Consider the following 23,016-nt stretch of genomic DNA (forward strand, 5'->3'; position numbering starts at 1 on the left):
TTCACTACATGACTGGAGTCCACTTTCAGGTTACCCTGGCCAGGTCACTTGAAAAAGAAAAAACACAAAAAAATCCCAAATCAAACATCGTTTTTGAGTTCCTGGCTGATTAGAAATCAGTTTTGGAGCTGCTGCTGAAAAGAAGTCCAAGTTGGCTGACAAGAGACAGGTAAAAAAACTAAGGCTTCAGCTACTAACCAGCTCAGCAAAGGAGCTAGTAGTAGAGCATTAAGAAGTACATTCTGGAAGGAACATTTCACTACTATTTGGCCACAACCACAAGGTAGGCATCTGGCTCTGGCTTGTACTGTCAGTGTACAGATGGTCTATTAGTTTTGATAGGACACCTGCAGCCACACAACTGTGACAGATGCGTAAGTGACTTTATCCAAAAATATCCTAGAGATAATCACTTGCGAGACCTTCTGTTTTCATCTTTGTTGGTATCAGAACATCATTTCCCTGTTAAGAACATATAGGCTGAATACTGGCTTTCATTCTGTGTTTCAGGACTTGCAAAAATCTTGCTGAAGTTGATTTTGTAAATATGACTTTGCCAGTGAAGTTCTTACAGCATACATATTTCACCCCTATGACATCTTCCTGAGATTAAATAACACCTTAGGTATTAGATTCCTGATGTCTGGCTGGTGTGAAGAGAGATGTATTCCTTGGTGACTTGCTTATGCTGCAGATCTTTTTAAGGGCATGTTGCATTTTAATGCATAGTCACAGAGTTCCTGACAAGTCTGCCATGCAGATTTCTAGAATACATGTCAACAAGACAGGATTTCAAAGGGTGCAAAAGACATTACTGGCACAAGCAACAATGGTCAAAATAGGTTAGTCTATTAACAATGTCAAATGGTCTTGTTGGATCAAGGGCTAAGCATGAACAAAGCATATGCTTTCTTCCTTCTATTGTCAGAGTTGCAGCTTCACTCTAAAGCACAGACAGATTTATATTGCTTCCTCTACAGACAAGACTGTAGTCCATTGTCTGACAGTCGAAATGAAAAATATTTTTCAAACCAAATATTGAAATTGAATCCTGAAAATATCTATTATCATCTCACCATTTCACTAGAAACAGATTCTTAGAAGCTGTAGATTTAACTTTGCTAAATAAAACATACTCACAGTAGCCTTCTTTTGCTTTTGTTCACTGGAGAATGGTGTGTATGCTACCAAAACTGAACTTGTGTTTGCTGTGAGAAAAGAAACAAAATGACAATTCTAAACTTTTCAACACAGAATCACAAGGTTGGAAAAGACCCACTGATCATCCAGTCCAGTCATTCCTATCAACCACCAAACTATGCCCCTTAGCACCTCATCCACCCATCCTTTAAACGCCTCCAGGGATGGCAACTCAACCACCTCCCTGGGCAGCCTGTTCCAGCGTCCAATGACCCTTTCTGTAAAAATTTTTTTTCTGATGTCCAGCCTGAACCTCCCCTTGCAGAGCTTGAGGCCATTCCCCCTTGTCCTGTCCCATATCACTTGGGAGAAGAGGCCAGCTCCTTCCTCTCTACAACCTCCTTTCAGGTAGTTATAGAGAGCAGTAAGGTCCCCCCTCAACCTTCTCTTCTCAAGGCTAAAAAAATGCAGCTTCCTCAGCCACTCCTCATAAGACTTGTTCTCAGGATTTTACACTAAAATTTCATATTCAAGTCCCACACTTCGGCATAAGGAGTGTTGAATACATTTACCTTACTACAGAGATAGCTAACATCCCTTGAACTCTAAAGCTCAGGGGTGACAGAACAGTGACAACTGCAATACTACCTCAATCTTTGAACCTAAGATATCCCTTTTCTGGAAAAATTATTTGGTTGAAGTCCTAGATTATGAATCAAAGGGCGGGGGGGGGCGGGGAACCAAACACTTTTGTAACTTACAATTTTCATCATAATTTTGCCTTTTCATTATACATAATACTGAGCTAATGCAGCTAAATTCCCTTCAGTATTTAAGTTGGTTTATTCCTGGCTTGGTTTCTACGCATTGTTCAGCACTGCCATACATCTAGATACAAAATATATATATGTAGAAGTTTTAAGATTATGTATCAGTTTGCATGCTTAAGCACATTTTTAAAACTTTCACTGCAACACCACCAGGGCAGACTGAAAGCATTGCAGGGATATGAATAGATGGGCTACATACACTGATTTAGTACACGTATATTGCACTGCTGCCATCTGATTAACTGCATCTACCATCTTCTCTTTCAGACTCTGCAGTTCATGGAGTGTGTGAAACATCCAGTTCATTTTCCAGAATGAAATGTATTACATACCTACACCATAAGACATTGGAAAGAATAGGAAATAAATGTAGGGTGCTTTGTTTAGACAAGACTGAGGGGGGATGCAACAATCATGAAATATATGGCATATCCACAATAGAACAAAGCTCTTTTCTACCATTTCCTATAGCTTAAGTGAAATTGGCTTAAAATTACTATAAAATATTTAGATTGACACATCAGGAAAAACAAAATTAAAAAACAATCTCCTGGCATTAATAGTTAGGATTTGAACTAGGTTTCTAAGCTTACTGAAACCATCCTCATACTTGGAAGACTAACTTTCAGAAACATTGCAACAATGTCGGTATACTTGTTCCTGGTTTGTTTAGCAGATTCAATGTCTATCTTCACAGAACTGTTGCCTGTGTTTTGAAAGGTGACAGGCTTGGTCTAGAACAGAATTGGTCTAGAACAGAATTGGTCTAGAATAGAAATAGACCTAGCCATGCACGTTCTCTTCAACAGTGGCCAAAGCAAGTTCAAAAAATAAGACCAATGCAAATATACTATACTTCCCCTGAAGAGTCTCCAGGTTTCAAAACATTTGTGGCATATAGTCTTTTGAATGAAGTGATCTCTTGCAGAAGTCTGTGCTAGTTTAAATGCCCTAAAACTAAGAGTTTCGTAATAATTTAAGATTTTCATGGCAGGTGGTGGGTTGGAACTAGATTGATTTTAAGGTCCCTTCCAACCCAAACCATTCTATGATTTCTCATAAATACCACTGACTTTGCTTATAAGGCTTTTCTCTGTTTGTTTGTTTGTTTTTAGTAAGAAAAAGCTGTGGAAGGAATAAAGAGTTTGTTCCTTAAAAATCAATAATTCTTCATACAACATGTGATACAATTGGACAGCTGTTGAAATGACAACGACTTGTCTTTAAAACACAGCAATGAAAAGTTTCAGTGAGAATACGTATTCTTTCTGACTTATGGCCTTTCTGACTTCCTCCCTACGCAAGTGGGCAGCGCTCCTACACATGTCCCAGGTTACCCATTCCTGCTCGCACTGCCTGTGTAGTTCCCTCTTCTTCTTTAGTTTAAACAGCAGGTATTGACTTGTTCATGTTCAGACTTGACTGTTCATGTGTTCAGACTTGATTAGTGAGTACATATTCTTGTACATGCTACATCCCAAATTGCACTAATGAAAAAGAGATGCTACAAAGCCCTAACAAACAATAATAGATGTACCATGGTAGCTTTAATAGTGTAAAATTTGTAAAAGTATCTTTCAACAACCTTTTTCCATTGTGTTTTCCAAGCTACTTCTCCACACTCCTTTCCTGTCTCTAGAAATTCGAGTTATTGAAGAAATATGGCCTCTCCTCCAGCTTATTTCCCATTAAGCTTGGGCTAACTCAGGATGTAGTCAGCAGAAAGCCTGTAAAGATTCTACAGAATTAAAACAACTTATTCTGAGATGTCAGGAAAAGTCTCATCTGCATGGGCTAACGTGCCAACACCAGAAAAATGGAAATCTAAAGAAACATTGTAATTATGTTTAGTTTTAACACTGATCGCCCACTTCGTATAGGGAATCAACATGCTTTGCCTTCTACAATTTCTTGTTCTCTCACCTGCAGCCTGTGAGACAGCTGTCCTTTGCTATGTCTCTATATTACCCAACCAAGCTTCTTGAAAATCACTGTTGTATTTTCATTTCAATTTTATCTTTAAATATGGGCATAAAAAGTTGGGTACTGGAGGAAAGGAAGTAAAATAAACACTTGCATTTATTTTAAGTACATTTCCCAGCTGTGTGTGGCACATGAGTAACTGTGTATGAAAAATACCTTAGGAGGCTGATTTGGCATCCATTAACTTGGACCCCATCTGAGTTGTTACTATGGAAAAGTAAATAGGTTTCAGTACAGCAAACTGGCTGGTACAGGGTTCAAGAAGTCTACAGCTTACCCCCTAACTGCCCAATCCTTGTAGAAAAAACAAATACAACATTCCTATTTTGTTCAAAGACCAAGAAGAGCCTCAAAAGCAGGGAAGATAATCCCTCTTTCCCTGTAGCCCATAACACAGGAACTTTCACAAAACATAGTCAGCCCCACCAATATTGCTATGGCAATTTCTTGCCTTGATACTAGACATATACAGAATCAGCAGTAAAATTATATAGCAATTTTATAAACTAGAATTTGAATATTTTGCTTGTATTATCAAGATTCTGGTGGAAACTGCAACGCATTTTTAAAATATAGGTCTTCTAGGTCTTAAAGCATGGTCTATTAATTTTTACGGCACTGCCTAAAAACAACTGTAACCATGGGATATCAACTACATTCCTTTGAATATTATCACACATTTCACTCTAACAGCTGCTTTTGATGTCACTTTTTCATTTCAGTTAGAGTAAATTTACTATTTGACCTAGATCGTTTAAAGAGCACAAAAGCAAACAAGGCTACCAAAAGGCTTATCTCTGCTGCAACGTAGGTCTGAGCACTGACACTGTGTGGACTACATTACCAGCGCTCTAAAGTCAATAAGCAACATCTATTCACATAACCTGAAGATAGATCTCACAAACAAAACTGACTCAACAGTTGTAATCAATAGCCTTAACAATAAAAAAGGTGTGGCAGCACTGTGTTTTACGGGATCATATTAACATTCTTAGTACCTATAAAATGTTAGAAGTACCACACTAAATGCTAGGAACACTGTAAACAGTTTATCTGTTCTCTGAAGTTCACATAAACATGTTAATTCTATTTTAAAAAGTCTCAACACAAGAGGCAGTAGTTTGGCTTTTTATTTGTAAAGGATAAAGCATCTTCTCAACTAAATCCACATTCTAACAATTCTCAGGAGTCCACAGAGGCTATGTTTACTTACAATTTAATATCAGCAGAAAAGGTGTATACCACGCTTATGGCATACAAGACTGGTAACAAGAAAAAAATACCGTTTTAAAAATAATCTCCCTTCCAAATAGTTTTTTCATTTTAGTGCACCCTCTCTCCATAGGCTTTACATTTAGAATTCTCTCTATATAAAAAGGTACAACAAATTTATACAGTACTTATTGCAACAAATTAAGGATGCCATACTATACACAAATTAAATTAGTCTCCCCAACTTGCATACCCTCTTGCTTCTTATTCCTCCCATGAAGCAGGCTCCTTCTCTGTTCTAAGATGAAGTTCCTTCACTGAAAGGCATGTACTTCTCTATAACAGAAGAAACAGATGCATTAATTTGAAATGCCCTGTCTCAAGAGGAACTTTTGAGCCTACATTTTTGACGACTGAACATTAAAAAAAATGAAAACACAAAAATGTAACATTTTATTATTAAATTTTCCTGTAAAACTTCTTATTTACCATACGACTGTGAAGCAAAGTGCCATAAACTCCACTCATTTCAACCACCCAATTAAAGAGACAACTCATTCACAAAAAAACCCCAGTGCTTCACCACGCTGGATATATTTTTAAACTTACAAGGCTCCCAGGTTCCTATTCAAACTTTGGTAACTCTTGGCAATATTCCACAACTGTAATGCTATAAAAATAGAATAGGTACTTTTCCTTGTGCCTTGAAGTGCAGGAAACTGTGTGGGTGTGTGTAAAGTGATTTAATGAAGACTGTAAACTATTAGTGTAATGCACCTTTCAAAAATGAAGATGTGATAATACCATACTGTAACTCAGCTGACATGTAAAGTTGCATGGCGAGAAACCAAAGGTCAGATTTTCAGACTTGGACATGTAGTAGTATGCTATTGAACAAAATGGCTAAAAATTACCACTTAGTTAAGCTGCCCCAAACTGAAGAGGCACGGAGACTACCTGGATGATGACAACAGTGGAAGTACATTTAAACTGCATCTATGTTACAACAGAGGACACTATGGACTTTTTTTGCTATAGATCTGAAAGAAAACAGCAACAACAATTGAAGTAATAACCATATCAACGCAGTGTTATACTAAAACTGCTATACTGATTTCAGGATAGAATCCAGTTTCTCTGCCTAGTCTTGGGAAGAGTCAAACAGATATAGCAGCCAACCCTAAACAAGCCAATAGGAATTTCTAACATAAGCACACTGTGACGCAGAGCATCACCTTAAAAATGTTTATTGTTTTAGACAAGAAAAATGAAAGTAGAGCGCATACCACTGGATAGTTGTCTTTTTTCCTTCTATATAAAACAATACTTTGATGATTTTTGTCCACAACAAATGTATATGAACACACCACAACACAGATCTGAATTTCCTGTAACAGCATTAAGTTCTTTGGTGCCTTCCATAATAAGGATGAGAAACTGATGAACTGAATAAACTGATTGTTGACTGTAGTTAAGCAAAACTGGAACTGTGATTTACTTAAAGGACTAAACTCGGAACGCATTAAAAGCCCCTCTTCCTTTTCCTGCTAATTAGCTGTTCCAAGCCTGACTATATGTATGGTACATTAACCAAAAACAAACCCATCATACCTCTGAATTACTGCTGATGTCGGGACAAAGTGTAATAACATCTCCTGAGAATATCCAAGTATTATTATCATGAAGTTGTCCTCAATGACTCTGGTTAGTTAGGCATTTTAACCTTTGTTAAGCAGCAATATGAAGATTGAGTACTAAACTTTCATGCAGATGCAAAAGGCTTAGTTGAAACAAGGGAAAAGAAGTTAACTAAGAAAAGTACATTCCCAACTGAGTGTTTTAGGGATTTTTTTAAGGTGTTCTACATTAGTTTTCGAAGTTCCCTCTCAGCAATGCTCTTGCTTTTTAAAGTTTGGACAGCACTTTATCAAGCTGTTCTACAGAGATTTGTGGAGTGTATTCACATTGTTCAGCACTGTTTTCCTCCTGTACACAAACACTATTTCAAGCTAAACAGTAACTTTCAAAATTTTGAGAGCTTCTCCACATAAAGGAGGACACAGCAAGCTCTCAATATGCATAAATATAGTATATTCACATTAACTAAAACTAACTGAAATCCTTGTTTTCTCAAAAGCCCCCAATAATAAAATAAAGAATTTTATAACTTAAGAACCTCCTTTCTCAGCTATCTTTAAACAATCATAACATCTTCTTCCTCTATTACCTATAGTAAGGTAATTACATGGTATTACATCTGATCCATTCAGCTAGTTTGCCTCAGTAAGTTAAAAGAATTCACGTGTAAAAATTAAGTTTCGTTAGATCACTTGGTTACTCCAATACAATTACTTTTCTTTCAGTTTGACTGAGTGGTTAACATTATCATCTCGTTTTACAGCTCCATATGACAGAAGTAAAGGTGTGTCTACACCACAAGTTACATGACTATGTATTTACTCCAGACTATGCCATGTTCAACTATGACACAACACTTCTATCTCCATGTCTACTGGACTCTTCACACTTGGAAGAAAACATCAGGTACTGGTTTTGCAGCCAAAGCTGATGCTTTTCAAATCAAATACTATTTATTTAGCAGTTCTTTCATCAACAAAATATGATAGTGTGTGAGGAACTCTATCTATTAAAAAAACGGTTTTGGTGTATTTTTTTGGGTTTGTTTTTTTCTTGTCCAACTACAACAATAATAGTGTGATTTTTTTTGTAGTTATCACAGCTAAGGGCAAGTGCAGTTCAAAGCCTGCTGTTTATACTTATAAAGCGTTTGCTTTATTGCAAGTTAATTTCTTAATCATAAACTGAATTAACTTCAACCAGAGAACCTTAGAAAGTGTAGTGACAAAACCACGAATTTAGGACATAATAGGACAAAATCCATATTGGGACCAGAGGTAGTACAATCCATAGGAAAACCGCTTCATTGAGTATGAATTTCCAAGATAAATTTTGAAGGGAAATTATTAGAATATGGTTCACCCAAGTGAATGATCATGACTGAAACACATAGGATCCTCGGTACAGCCCTATTTAGATTGTAGAAGTTCACAGGTTTGTCTCTTTAGTGGGCCGTTAACAAGCATATCTACTCCTCAGCATCATCCTAACATGTTTGCATGGCAAAAAGGGAAAAGCAAAATAAAAATTAGGACCTCAGTCTAGACCATATGTGTATTTTCAGTGTTTTCACTTTCGTTTTGTCCTTTCAGGGATAAGTGTGAAATACCCAGTAATGAAATGACTTAACTATGTAAACTAGACAAAAACACTATCAAACTGTTCTCCATACTCTGGTTACTCCCTAAGCAGCTGCAAGACTACTGCTGCAAAATGAATTTGTAACAATTTAAAATTACTGTGCCTATTAGGCTCTTCTACAATAAAATACTTGAATGAAATTTTTTCTCCCCTAAACTGAAGTATTTAAAAACATAAAAGGAAAACAAATCAGAAATCCACCCTCTGATATAAATTCTAGTCAAATTTCCCTCACTGCTTCTATTTTAAGGTATGCAAGGAAGTTTAGAGAAACAGGTACAATCACTTTGAGGTGGTTTTATAGCTTCAGTCTTCAAAATTATTTGTTTTATATTACAGTAAAGCTTCAAGCTAGGAATTTTAGATTTTTCTAAGGAATCTGAATTAAATTTAGACAGCAACTTAGTAAAGCAAAAGAGTATGGTTAGAAGATGCAGTGTTGCCATTTCAGTGCCTGGAAGCCTTAACATAATACATGCCAAATTTCCAAAACAGGTAAACTGGAAGTTGTTGTAGGAAGTCAAAAAAATCAGAACACCAAGCTACATGCATACGCCACTTACGAAAACAGCCTCCTTTGCAGTAGAAGATACAGTGCATATACTTATTTAACACACTAAAAGTATAGTCCCATTAGATAAAAAAGGGCTTTTGAGACATAACAGAAACCTCTGTAACATGGATACATACTGTTCTTAATTGTATAATACTGATTGTAAATGAGGAGTAGCCATATTATCATGCTCATTCCTAATAATAAGGTTCCTTGATATTCCTGTAAATAATCATTTACAAAGAAGTATCATTGTAACTGGTCATCAAATAACTCAAACTCTAATAAGTATGCTAAGTAACAATAGAACTTAAAAGACCTAGGAAAGACATCAAGGGAATTCCCAAATATAATGCGTCTGTTACTATAGGCACAATTCATACTGGAACAAGACTAGTAACATGAGGTAACTACGGCTCTCTAAGCAGTAAGCGAAGACAGCCCAACTAGTTTCTTCTAATGCATAGGAGAGATAAAAAAAGTCTGACTTATGAAAAAAAATTAATCTGAAAGATTCCCCATAAGACACTCAAAAAGCCTAACCTTCAAGTTACTTCAAGTTCTAGACCTGCATCCAAAGTTGTTTCCTAATAAAAAGCAGAACATCTGACTTACTACTCCAATGCCTTCAATTATTTGACACATCCTCTATTGCATTTGTTGAATTGTTTTGCTTGAGACTTTAGTTCAGTTTCACATTAAATAGTGTTGAATCAATTGCTAGTTGTGACTGGCAAAATTCACCATTTTAGCTCTTCAGTGAGGACAGTAGTCCTCACTATGACAACTCTATCAAATTTCTTACTGTCTTTGCATGTGCAGTGTAATAGCATTACTCAATAAGGAAAACTTCATCTTTAAGTTTGAATTCATCATTACGTTTAAGTGCAAGGACAATAAAGAAATATAACAAAATGTTCCTGTATCTGCATAGTTTCAGATTGTGGCTTAAGAATATGAACATTTCTATGCAGCAGTACCAAATCTAAAACTTGGTGCAGGATCACTATCAACTAACTGCTAACTACTTTAGCAAGGAGAGAGCAGAACAAAGCTGCTGGATGTAGAACTCATAGGAGAGAATACACAGGGGAAAATCAAGGAGCCTCAAAAAAACAAACAACCCAACAGGAAAAAAAACAGAGAAAGGTAAAAGCTAGTTATTGACAAGCTTCAGTAATGACACTGTATTTGTAACACAGATATCCTACCTTCCTCTCCATTTCTCTGGAACTCACATGCTGAAGACAAATGGTGTTTATCTTCTTGCCCATTAAATTCTTGCCCATATAAAATTCAAGTGATCTTGACATCCCTTCTCCAACCACATGCATATGAAACACAGTAGTGAGCCTTCTCAGTGAAACTGCTTATCATTCACTCTCCTTCACTTCTACTGCTAGAAATATTGGCTTCTATATACAAACCTTTGAGGATGACTGGCATCAAACAGTGTTGTATCTTCATCATAATCATCTTGCTCCAATGGGGTCAGCTCCATGTTTGTATCCAAAACTCCATATCTTCGGGTTTTGCTGTTTCGCCTTCTGAGCCTAAAATGTATTTAAAAACATTTAAGTTCCAGAAATTCTTCCCTACTTTCTATTCCAATAATGTAGGAAAACTATCCAATGAAAAAATAAGGCAAACAAAAATGTGACCTGTAGTTTTGTACCGTATTACTATAGTGAATTTGAAAAGTCTATGCAGGCACTTGGTAATCAAACGCAAGAGCAAGGTAAAAATACATGCAAAACCATACTTCTAGCAGATTCCAAAATTTGAAAAAACCCGCCTTGTTACATATTCTCTATGTGTTTTATGTGTCTCTATAGAAAAGCAGATAAAATCAGAGAACCTCAATAAAGTTATAGCAGAGTTATAGGTGACATTGAAACATTTTGTTATCATTTGTGAAGTCTTTTATAGCTATCAATGTAAAAACACTGGTTACAATTTCACTTTGGAGTGACAAAGAACTTGTACAGTCAATGTCTTGTATGTGGCACAAACTGCAGAAGTAAGAGGCAGTACCTCACATTTCAGAATTAAGGCACAGTGCTTACTGCAGATGAACAGGCTGTTTACATCTGCTTTTCTCACTTTTTGCAGCTTCTCTGCATGGATCTCGGTCCCCTGTAAGCCCCCCCACCACGGAACTGTTCTACTTAACTTTGCAGAACTATTCCTATCTGCACAGAATATACCTTGCTTAAGTCTTAGACAAATAGAAAGATGGATCACTAGCCACTCAGCAAACACTATGCAAAGGTGTCTAGGCTGAAGGAGTCACTCTCAACCACTGCATACTAATAAACAGCAGCCATATGAAATCTATTAGACTTAAAAAAAAACCCAACAAAATAAAAACCAAATCTGCTTTCTAGGCATTTAATGCTAACCTCAAAGGTGATAGCAACCCTTCCTTTCAAAAACTCCAGAATGTGCAAACCCAAGCTAGGTTCTTCAGAAAGGTGTTCACAACATCAAAAAATTTCAATATTTTGGAGCTAATAATAATAAAAAGGTATTTATTTATTATTACATATTACGTTACTATAGGGTGTACTATGTATGTATGATAAATTTTACTATTATTATACTTCGCATAATCACCTCTCTGCCCCACAATGAGACACCACTTTAAAATCCTTGTTAGAGATATCAAATAAGATGTTAAGACTCTTAGCTTCACTCTGGTGTGCCTAAAATTTTTTTTTTTTTTTAATATGCAACTTGTAGATGCATTCATCTTCTCCCAGGAACAGAAAGCAGCATCCAGTCTTGGTTTAGACTACACTCCAGTGAGTTATACCTCCTTTTTCTCTTGCTAGGACGGGAAGAGTATGAAACACATACCTTTCTTCAAAGCGATCCATGTTCTGATAAGAAAAAAAACCAATCAGCATGACAAATTCCTCCACCCTCCACTATGATTCAAAATTGCAGTAACTTTTGTGCTAGGCATTTAAGTGCTCTAGCGAAACTTAAAGTACTTAACTTTACTGTTTAAAGCTAACACTAGTAACAAAGATGCAAATTTCACCTTTTGGTTCACAAAAAAGTTCTTTTTATTTTCTTCCTTTATTTTATCTGGCCCTTAGCCATCAACATCGAAAGACGTTGTATACTTCAGAACACCAAGCAGAAGATCAATCTAAAACTTTAAGATGAAAGCGTGATGAAAAATATGTTTCATACACACCGTGTCTTTTGTTTTGTTTTCACTAAAGCAGAATCTCAGCAACTGGCACTAGGACAAGCACACCCAGATATTCTCATAGGCTAGAATTTTTACACAAGTAATACTGGAAATGGAGGAAAGGCAGTTAATGCTATTTTTATAGTCAGTATTTCTGTCAATGTCACTATACTCTACCTTTTTTTTACTTAATGGAGTAAATAGGAAAGCGAGTCACTGCTGTGAGCTGTAACTAATTTTAGACAGTCATAGCAAAGTTCCAAAGTGTAGATAACGGGAAAAAAACAAACATCACAAGGCTGGTACAAATTTCTAAATTCAAACGAATGCCATTGAAAAAGGGGTAAAAGAATTACTTGTCACAGAAAATGTTCTCTATGTACAGTTAAGTCAAAAGTTTAAAGCCAAAAGGATACTGGAGAGGTTTGTGCAACATTCCTGTATGATCACAACTATGACACTAGAATAGTGTCACAAGTTAACATAAAAGTAATTAAAACTTTTTACTCTGTGACCGTTAAGAAGAAGACTTAGGACAAAATCTGATTTCATTAAAGTCTTGTGCCTCTCATGAACTCAACAGGGATAATTTTAATCTTTGTAGTTACTGTGGATAACTTGGGATCTAATAACAGAATTAAAAGTACATAAAAGCTGAATTATACTTATACACGCTTAGTCCCAATCGTCACTCAGCAGCACAGGTCTAAGAGAATGAAATTGATTAAAAATTGACCAGAACTCACAATACATATATAGAATTTCTATCATGAATACACACATCACATATGGAATATTCATTGCAAACTGCAAGCTTGACGTATAAATATCTTTAAATGCTAAGAAGATTACAAAACGACTTTTTCCTGTACTCACTGTACAGGAGGAGAACAAAGAAGCTGTATGACACTACCCTAATTTGTCCAGGTGTAAGGTACCACACTTGCTGCAAGCCACAAACACTTTTAACAAGATCAATTTAATAAAATATCAATTGCTAATCACCCTGTCTTATTTTAGGTAAAGTGCCTTTCTAGTAGAATCTTTTAACTGTTAGTAAACTCTATAATAAATTAACTTCCCCAATTTATACCCATTGAGCTTCACAGTATTTATAGAGGATTCAGGATTCTGCCAAGGAAACTGCAGCCCTCCCATCACCTCAACCTACTGGTACGTCTTACTTATGTTGCCCAGACAGGTTGTGTAAACTGCATAATTAGAGATATTTAAAACTCATCTGAACAAAAGCTGAACAAACTATTCTAGTTGACTCTGCCACGAGCAAGAAGTTGGATTAGAAAATCACCAATGCTGCCTGCCAGCCTCTGCCACTCTGTGACTGTCCATTTCAGTTGTCACAATACCTACCAAACCAAACTTGTGTGTCAAAAGAGAATAAGTTCAAGCAGACTTGTCTTTAAAATCAACGGGTTCAAACAAGTCTCCACAGAAAACTAGAAATAAAATTTAGATTGTTTTTTTTTTCCTGACAGAGAAACTGCATCAGCAGCAGTATCGCTTAAGGTCAATGGGAGATCGTTGTAATTCACATAAACACTCCAACCCAAAATTTATCTCCTAAGCAGAGAGAAGTATTAGCCACATTATAGGCTGCCCAGCAAAGTTGTGGATGCCCCCTCCCTGGACGTGCTCAAGGCCAGGCTGGGTGGGGCCTTGCGCAGCCTGATCTAGTGGGAGGTGACCCTGTCATAGGTAGGAGGGTGGAACTAGATGATCTTTAAGATCCCTTCCAACCCAAACCATCCTATGATTCTAGCCTATGACATTAGCAAATTGTATCAGCTTGCAGAAGATTTTCTTGAAAATGCATTTTCAGGCCATCATCTTCAAAGAAAGTCACCTGTCTCTGAAAACAGAGAAGTCATACCTTTATCAAAATGTATAAAATTACTGCCTTCCTGAATCAGGCAAACCTAAAGATGTCTCAACAGAGAGTATCTAAATTTTTCAGGGTAAGTCTTTATAAGAACTTGAAAAACATTATTTTTTATTTAAAAATTACATATCTTTCCTCCAAATAAATGAAGTTGAAGGGTGTACATATGTTAAGATATACTATGCTATAATATATTTCAGTTGGAAGAGACCTGCATTGTGTTTGGAAATAATAATTGTCCAAATGCCTCTTAAACACTGAAGGGCATGAGGCATCAACCGCCCTCGAAGTCTGCTCCGCTGTTTGACCACCCTCTTGATATATTTCCTGATATCAAGTCTGTATATGCCTTGACACAGCTTTGAACCATGAAAAGGTATCCTGTCATTGAATTCTGGGCAGAAGGGATCAGCACCCTCCTCTCCATTTCCCCTCCTTAGGAAGCTGTAGAGAGCAAGGAAGCTGCCTCTCAACTTCGTTTTCTCCAAACTTGACAAACCCAGAGCCCTTAAACACTTACAGGACTCTCTTTCCAGCCCTTGCACCAGCTTTGTTGCCATCCTCTGGACTCATTCCACGATCTTAACATCCTTCTTAAAATTGTGGGATGCAGAACTGCACACAAGACTCAAGGTGAAGCAACCCTATCGCTAAACACAACAGGAAAATCATCTCTTTTGACCAGCCACCTATGCTGTTTGACGCACCCCAGGATGCGGTCTGCCTTCTTGGCTCCCAGGGCACACTGCTGACTCACACTGAGCCTATTGTCAACCAGCACCCCAAGATTCCTTTCTGTAGGGCTGCTCTTCAGCCACTCATATCCCAGTTTATACTTCTGTCCAGCACTACTCCATCCCATGTCCAGAATGCAGCATTTCTTCTTATTAAATTACATTCCAGTAATCATTGCCCAATGCTCCCATCCAAGCCTCTGCAAGGTTTCTTGTACTTCAAAAGAGTCAACAGCACCTCCCAGTCTGGTATCATCGGCAAATTTACTAATGATGCATTCAACTTTTGCTTCTAGATCATTGATAAAATATTTAACAGAACTGGGCAGCCCTGAGGAACACTGCTGGTGACCAGTTTCCAACCAACACTTTGGGCTCTACTCTTCAGCCAGTTCTTCACCCATTGCACCATGCACCTGCTCATCTCATAGTTGGACAACTCATCCAGAAGGATGCTGTGAGGAACAGTATCAAAAGCCTTACTAAAATCCAGAAGAACTATATCCACTGTCATCCCTCTCAGTGCAATTTCCTAAAAAGCCTTGAAACCTTTACGTCTGGCAACAACAGAGATGGTTTATGTCTGACAAAACTTCTCAAAAGAAAAGTGGGAGGAATGTACCTAAACCTTACATTTCTTATACAATTATCTCCAAAATTACTTCAGTCACAAGTTCAAATTCAAGAGCATATGCCTTGTTGATTCCTAATTCCAGAAGCAAGATGCAGCATAAAGATGAATTACAGAATAAGGTTTAGGCTTCCTGTTTCCAGCAGCGCCTACAAGAGAGCACTCGTTGTCAAAAAGCAAATTGCAAATAATTGTCACTCATAAAGAAAACAATGGCAGCGGATGAAAAACTCCTTCTTCAGCCCCTGTAATGACAGGCTTTTATTTTTTTTTTTGGCCTTTCCGCAATGTTACTCAGAACTCTAAATCAAACAGGCTCCTGCAAGATGGAACCAGAGGACTGAGAGGGCCTCTTGTCCATTTTCACTTACTTACAAGATTATGGTGTTTCCTCTAAGGTATGGTATCATCAAGGTATGCATTCTAATGAAAATAAGACTGAGGGCTCTTCAAGAGTTGTCTGTAAGAGCTATGGAGCAACCAGGATATCTTAGTTTATTTGGACTGCATAAATCAGAAAATACCCCCCACCTTTCAACTGCCTTTCTGGAATAAATAGTGATAAATAGTGAAGATATTGGGCACGCTAAACACGTGTGTAGCTAACTACAATGAAAAGAGAACTCACTGCATAATGAATGTACTTCGTGCACAATCATACATTTGGGCCTTGTCTGGAAGGGTTTACACATGAAAGAAAGCAAGTAGAACTGCAAGGACAAAAAAAACAGTAACAAATGCTGTAATTAACTATAAAACCACAGTTATGCCATCAGCAGTTTACATGAGAAACATAAAAGCAACTGACGGGTAGCGCAAACTTTATAATCACCCTTTTCTGTGCGAAAGTGTGAATTAGATAAATTTACTGCAAGAATAAACACAAATGGAAGAAGGAGAGATGGAAAAACTCAGTACCTTAGCCAGAAGTTTGCAAACGGGACAAAAATAACCCACAGAAATTATAAAATTAAATTCTGGCTGACTGCTGGTTGTCAACAGCTACAGGTCCACTTGAAGAGAACAGAGAGATCTAGGAAAGGACCGACACTGATAAGTGGCATCACTGCTGTGAGCAGAGCCGCACCGAGCACCTTTCCCTTCGTTAGCAGCGGGGAAACGTCACCGGTAGTTTCCCAAACGCCTGAGCTGGCGGCGTTCTGCGCAGGGAGCGGAGACAGGTCCTGCTCGCTGACCCTAACCTGAAATTCAACACAACTGGCCGGGTCCGTCGTGACGCCGGCCCCGGATCCTCGACACCGCGCTCCCTCCCCATGGTGGCCTGGAGGGCGCCGCAACGCATCCCACACCAGCCCGCTCGCCACAGTAACGTTACGGACAGCCCAGCCCCCGCCCTCACCGCACGGTCCGAATCACGAAGTAGACGATGAGGGCAGCACTGGCCAGCACCAGCACGGACAGGGCACGCTGGGTCATGGGCTGGCGCTGCTCGGGCGGCGCCGACACCTCGGCCAGGCGGCTGCTGCTTCGAGTGGCACCTCCTTCAGCCACCTCCGTGGGGCGCAGGTAGGCGGCCGCAGTCACGGGCGGAAGGACCTCCGTCGCACCCTGCCCGCAACGGGTAGCGAGCAGCATCCCCGCCAGGAGCCAGGGCAGCGGCCACATGCCACCCTTTCCCCCAGCCCTGCGCGCACCCGCACCCTCGCTGCCGCCCGGCGCTACCCAAGCGCTGCCGGGTGCCGCCGCCAGGACGCAGGAAGCGGAAGCGCCGACGGGCAGCGCGCGCCGCTCCCGACTGCAGTCAGGTGGTGCAGGGCGGTGCGCAGGTAGAGCGGGACCCGATGGGAGCTCGAGCGGCGGGTCGAGGATAGGGAGGGGGCACGGATTCACGTGCTCGTCAGGGATCCCGGCGCTGCGGCGTGCTGCTTTCTGCTCAAGCAGCCGGCTTTCCTCCCGCTCCTCCCAGGCCGCCCGCGCTGAGCGCCCGCCTGTAGCGTGGGATCTCCACGCATCTTGCTGGGCCCCCCGGCTGCCGCGTTCCACGGGCGTCTCCGCGGCGGGCGGGTTAGTGGGCCCGCGTGGAGGCGTGGCTGCGGACGGCAGCCCCCGCGTACGGCTGCTGGGCGGCAGTCTGGGTTTTAGAACTTGTATCACAGCAGACTACAACCAAAGGTGGTGAAGCAGTCAATATGTTGCTGGTGGACTTCGATGAACCTAGTAGACAGGACCCGTCGGTTAATAATTTCTACTGAGTGAATCTGCTATGATATTTATGACACTTTTGTCATGTGTTCCTTAAGTAAATGCTTTTCCTGTTGGATAATCCTTTGATTATCCATAATTAGTTTATGTTCTTTAGCTCCTTTTTTTTTTGTGAACTGTAGACTACAACAAGGCTTCCAGGGGTCATGTATACAGAAGTCCACATTGGCAGTGAGCTTTTTCATTTGTCATGGTGTAGGAGGAAATGGATGCAATATTGAGAAAACAAAGAAGCCTTGTACAGTAATATTGCTGCAGTTGAAGTAACATGGGTAACAACTGGATTACATGTATGAGCAGGCTGATTTTGATATGCCACATACCTTAATCTTTTCAGTTTATCAGTCATACTGGATCATGTAAAATTACATGTAGATAATTTCAACATCAATTAGTTAAACTGTTAAAGAGTGTAATTGTTAGTTAGCTGGGAAAGTAAGTTCAAGCTCTTGTGCCCAACAATGACACAGAACTTGGAAAGTGTGAAATTTGATTTAAATAGCATGGGTGCCATTTAACAGTCATCTGTATGTATTTCCATTGAAAAATCACACTTCTTTTAATGGGAATATTGTTTCAGATGCTTTGAACAACAGGTTTTGCTGTGGTGGATGCAGCATGTGAGTAAACTTTTTTAATAGCTTTTTCCATGATTTTTTGGGTTTTTTGTAGAGCTTGACTGATTCAGGTCCCCCCACTTCCATTACCTATCAGATTTTCTTCTTTCCCTTGAATTCCCTGGAGATGTATTTCTTCCTAACAAGTCCAAGCAGCTGTCTTCCAGCAAAGTGGCTTATGACTGAGAAAATTGTTATGTTCAAAAGGAGCAATACTTTTTAGAATACCAGTCATTGAGGTTAAACTGCCCTAAGGAAATGATGTGTGGACTGTGCAAGATGCAGCAGTACTGGGGTACTCACTCAGGGGAATGTAGCAGCATATTGCATGGCAAACTGTATGTCAGATGTTACGGGGCCAGCTGGTGATTTGTTAACTGAAAACAGTAAAGACATTATTGCCTTAGTGGGCAAGAAACCATGGGATTAGTAAGCAGAAGCAAGGATGCCAAAGGGAGGAAACCGCGGGCTGAAGATTGTTTCTAAGAGCTGTAGATATTTGTGCTAAAAACAGACTACGCAAGGTTGGGAAACAAGAAAGCGTAACTGAGTTATTTGGGCAGGTGGAAAAGTGCTGCCCTAACAAGGCAGGGTTATATAAAGGGTGGCTTCTGCTTAATAAAGGTCCTGAATCAGTTACAATGAACTCGCGGCTGGTCTTTTAGGATCGTGGGGAACACTGTATGAGACTTTGAAAACCCACGCAGGTAGTAAAACAGCAACTGCCAAAAACCCCTTTGATCCGGGTCCAATAGACCCTGAGAAGGAGCCTGATTTATCTCCACCCTGTCTCTCAGACAGATGGGCACAGGTCAGGAGGGAGGCGCAGCGGCAGGGGGACCTTGAACTATTAAAAGCTTTTCCTGTGATTTATTCACGGGACGCCGGTCCTTGCTGGGAATCAAATAGTTATGAAACTATAAAGAAGATTTTTAAAGCTGTAAAAGAGAATGTACTAACTGCTCCGCCACCAAGCCACCCGGGCCGCCTGGGCGAGTGGGGGGCCGCCCTCCTGCCGTAGCTCCCGTGGCGGCCGCCGGCCCCGTCTGGAGCGCGGCTATAGCAGCCCTGGATTATTTGCAATGCCCACCAGACAGTCCTTTGTGACGGAAGGGCTGCAACGACTAAAGACTACTGTATTGAAGGCATTTAGAAATGTCCCTGACACTGAGGCTCATATACAGTCTTTTGTTAATATTTTACAAGGAGCTACGGAGCTCTAATTAAGTGGGTAGACAATACCGCCGCCAGAGAAATTTTGCTTTAACAATTAGCCTTAGAGAATGTAAATACAGACTGTCAGAAAGTCTTACTGCCTTTAAAGAACAGAAACCCATCACATCCCTTCGGCAGTTAAGAGCCCTTAGGAAACGGACTTAGTGCACCGTTAATTGGACGATCGTCTGTCACAAAGCAAGGATTGTTTGTTTTACCTGGATTGATTGATGCAGAACAAAGGGAAATGCGAGGAGGAGCATGAGGGGGGCTCACCCGATGACACAAACACCCCCTCAGTGCCCTCAGCGATGCTACAAAACGTTTTACGGCCAAAAAAAGTGGCAGCACCGGAGTTGACCTGGCCACCTCTGAATCAGTAACTTTGGACTCAATTGCTCTAAAAGCGGTGGCCACCTGTATTTTCGGGCCACTGGGGAGTGGGATGCACACTTTACTCTTGAGGCGCTCATCAACTACTTTACAAGGTGTTTTTGTACTCCCTGGAGTGATACATGTGGACTGTCAGGGAGAAATCAAAATCATGGTATGGACTCGTTCACCTCCCTGCTTTGTCCTATCTGGCTCATTTAAAGATATTTGACAGAGGAGTTGTGTGGAACACTGACTTCATGGAGACCCTTTAACTGCAAAACCTGTTGCTTTGTGCTTTACAAACGTACAGTCATTTGACTGACAGTCATCTTTGGAGGGATCCAGATGGCTGTGGACAATGCTGTCTGGATCCCATCACAACCAAAAACCAATGTCTGGATCACACTGGCAAACATGACAGGCCTGGAGTCTTTTTGTCTCACAACTGCATCACTGGAGAACCTGTTTTCAACCTGCCTGGTTGGTCTCCCATTGGAAGATTACGCACCTGTTTATAATATTGTCAACAGAACACAAGTGTCCGGCCACCGAGTAATGAATGGCTCACAGACAATGGCCCTTTGGGTCAATGCTTAACCAGAGAGAGAGCTGGAACCTCAAGAGTTGGATTTATTTGGATCAGTATCTACAGACTGTTGTATACATTTTGTAAACGCAAACCAAAAAAGTAATTGGATTAGAGTACAGACATATGTCTAAGCTTGCATCTAATATAGAAATGGCACAGCATGGTGTAATGAATCTAGAAAAGTACTGATCAGAGTTTTAAATAATATAGGTGTTAGACCACAAAAATTACCATATGATATCTCTTTAATATGTGGAGACAGGGCTTGGCCAGGGATCTCCTCTAACGCAATAAGTTTGTGCATCTGCAGCCAAAGCCCTAGCAACGCTAAATAAGTTAGGATGTTGATTAGCAAAACAAAGCAATACTCCTTCACTGGCTTTAAGCCGATTATTATTAGGTGTTAATTTTATTAGACATGCAACGCTTCAAAATAGAGCAGCAAGAGATTTTTTGTTATTAGCCCAGGGCCACGGACATGAGGACTTTGAAGGAACATGTTGTATGAATTTGTCAGATCACTCAGAAATGATTCACAAGAGTATTCAGGATTTGAAAGCTGGGGTTAAAAAATTACGAGATGATGGATGGGACTGGTTTAAAGAATTATTGCATAGTTGAGGGTCTACTGGATGGATCAAATTGTTCGTTAAGACAGGATTGGCCTGTATTGGGATATTTTTGTGTATTATTATTCGCTTACCATGTTTTATGCAGCGTGTGCAAAAATCAACAGATAGATCACTTAAAGCAATCATGGTTGTAAACAAAAAACGGGGAGATTTGGGGCCAGTTGGTGAATTGTTAACTGAAAACAATGAAGACATAATTGCCTTGGTGGGCAAGAGACCATGGGATTAGAAGGGAGGAGACCACGGGCCCCATATTATTGCTAAGAGCTGTAGATAATTGTGCTAAAAACAGACTATGCAAGGTTGGGAAACAAGAAAGCATAATCGAGCTATTTGGGCAAGTGGAAAAGCACTACCTCAACAAGGCAGGGGTATTAAAGGGATTGCTTTGCTTCATAAAGGTCTTTGATCCTCACTTGAAGACCGTGCCCAATACGCTACAGGCACCCTATAAGCTGTGCAGTCTGAGTATGTCTCTGCACACACAGGAAAATAACTAAGTCATCTGTACATTCACCAGATGAAGATACTACAAATATGGCTGTATCCTGTTGACTCAAGTGCACCATAATGGTATTTTTAAAACCTCAATAGCTCCACAAGTTTGCAGGAAAAATGGTATGTAGCTATTTGATCTAACTATCTTTACTGGGCTTTTCTAACACTGTAGCACTGACAGTCCCCTATGTTCAATTTGAATATCTTTATTTAGTATGATCTCTTTCTATTTGAATTTTTGAGATAGTATTCTCATCTTCTATGAGTAAAAATTTTGTAAATTAATTAATTAATTAATCCAGTTCTGTGTCATTATATAGTCTACTGTCGGGGCATTTCTTTCTCCGCATATATGAAGAGTTTCAGACTTCCAAGTAAAGATTATGTAGGTGCTTGTGGGATTTGTCAAAAAGCTTAGGCATCAAAAGCCCATCAAAACCCAGTGAATGAGACACTTACTTGGTGAAGGGACTGTCAGCATTTCACACAGCATCTGTTTAGCTGTTTAGTCTTAGAAATCCTGATCCTTTAATTTTGTCGGAAGAACAATGTATGGCTTACTTTTTGGCCCGACAAATACAGTGCTGGGTGACAAACAATTCCACTGAGGTAAGACATTATAATTGCCGTGCTGTATGGATAATCATTTTCTCCTTATGCCTTCAGAAACCCTTGTGAAACAGTCTTTTGCATATTCTGTATTACACTACTTATAGTAATGAGCAGGAAGAGGAAGTTATTTGTGAAAAAGCTCTTCATAAAACTTTCCTACTACATACTAGAGATTAATTTTAACAACACAAAATAGCAGTGAAAATGTGCTGGAACAAACATTAATACACTCATCAGCTATTTTGCTTTTTTATTTTCTGAACTGCACCTGAAAGAAAGCTGTGCTGCTAGGTAAAATTATATTTTATGGCATATTTTGCAACAGCGAGAACTTGATCTGTCACCCTCATGCATATCAAAAGATACTTATTCTATAATCCTTTATTTAGACCACACTGCCAAGAAGGGTTTTATACTGCTAAATGAGGTTGTATATTTCACAGTTGTAAGGTCAGCTGTCCTGCAGAGCTCTGAAGCTTTGTTTCTATCTCAAAATCTCAATTAAAAGAGTAACCAGTGCCTAGAACTATACACAAAGAAACATGAACTCCCTATGAATTGTCACACATGCTTGTTTTAGGCTGTAAGGTTGGGGTTTTTTTTTCTGACTAGCTGATTAGCAAGAGACAGTGAAAGGTGTGGGAGTCTTTTGTGAAACTTATCTTACATATAGTCTGGTTATTGTTGCTATTTTGCTACGCTGATATGAAGTACTACTTCATATTTAAAAAAATACAAAAACCACAAGAAATTCTTACAAGTTCTGTCTTAAAGAACCTCAGTGAATCAAA

At 39.5% G+C, this 23,016-nt stretch overlaps 1 protein-coding gene across 1 annotated transcript; it reads right to left on the reverse strand.

The window, feature by feature from the left end:
- Positions 1-5,041: 5,041 nt before the first annotated feature.
- FAM174A (family with sequence similarity 174 member A) lies at positions 5,042-17,128 on the reverse strand. The gene is made up of 3 exons (XM_069880161.1): positions 16,825-17,128; positions 10,425-10,550; positions 5,042-5,501 (listed from the first exon to the last, which is right to left on the reverse strand). The coding sequence occupies exons 1-3, from the start codon at positions 17,088-17,090 to the stop codon at positions 5,480-5,482; spliced, it is 414 nt and encodes a 137-aa protein (XP_069736262.1). The 5' UTR covers positions 17,091-17,128; the 3' UTR covers positions 5,042-5,479.
- Positions 17,129-23,016: the final 5,888 nt, after the last annotated feature.

The sequence above is a fragment of the Phaenicophaeus curvirostris genome, chromosome Z (assembly GCF_032191515.1).
Source record: "Phaenicophaeus curvirostris isolate KB17595 chromosome Z, BPBGC_Pcur_1.0, whole genome shotgun sequence".
NCBI lineage: Eukaryota > Metazoa > Chordata > Aves > Cuculiformes > Cuculidae > Phaenicophaeus > Phaenicophaeus curvirostris.

Bases quoted from the DNA above. Each gene is read 5' to 3' on its own strand.
- FAM174A (XM_069880161.1), bottom strand. From the start codon at position 17,090: ATGTGGCCGCTGCCCTGGCTCCTGGCGGGGATGCTGCTCGCTACCCGT. The intron at 10,551-16,824 runs GTGAGGGCGGGG...AATACATTTTAG, and splicing joins TTCGTGATTCGGACCGTGCG to GCTCAGAAGGCGAAACAGCA. The intron at 5,502-10,424 runs GTTTGTATATAG...CTTCTGTTATAG, and splicing joins GATGCCAGTCATCCTCAAAG to AGAAGTACATGCCTTTCAGT.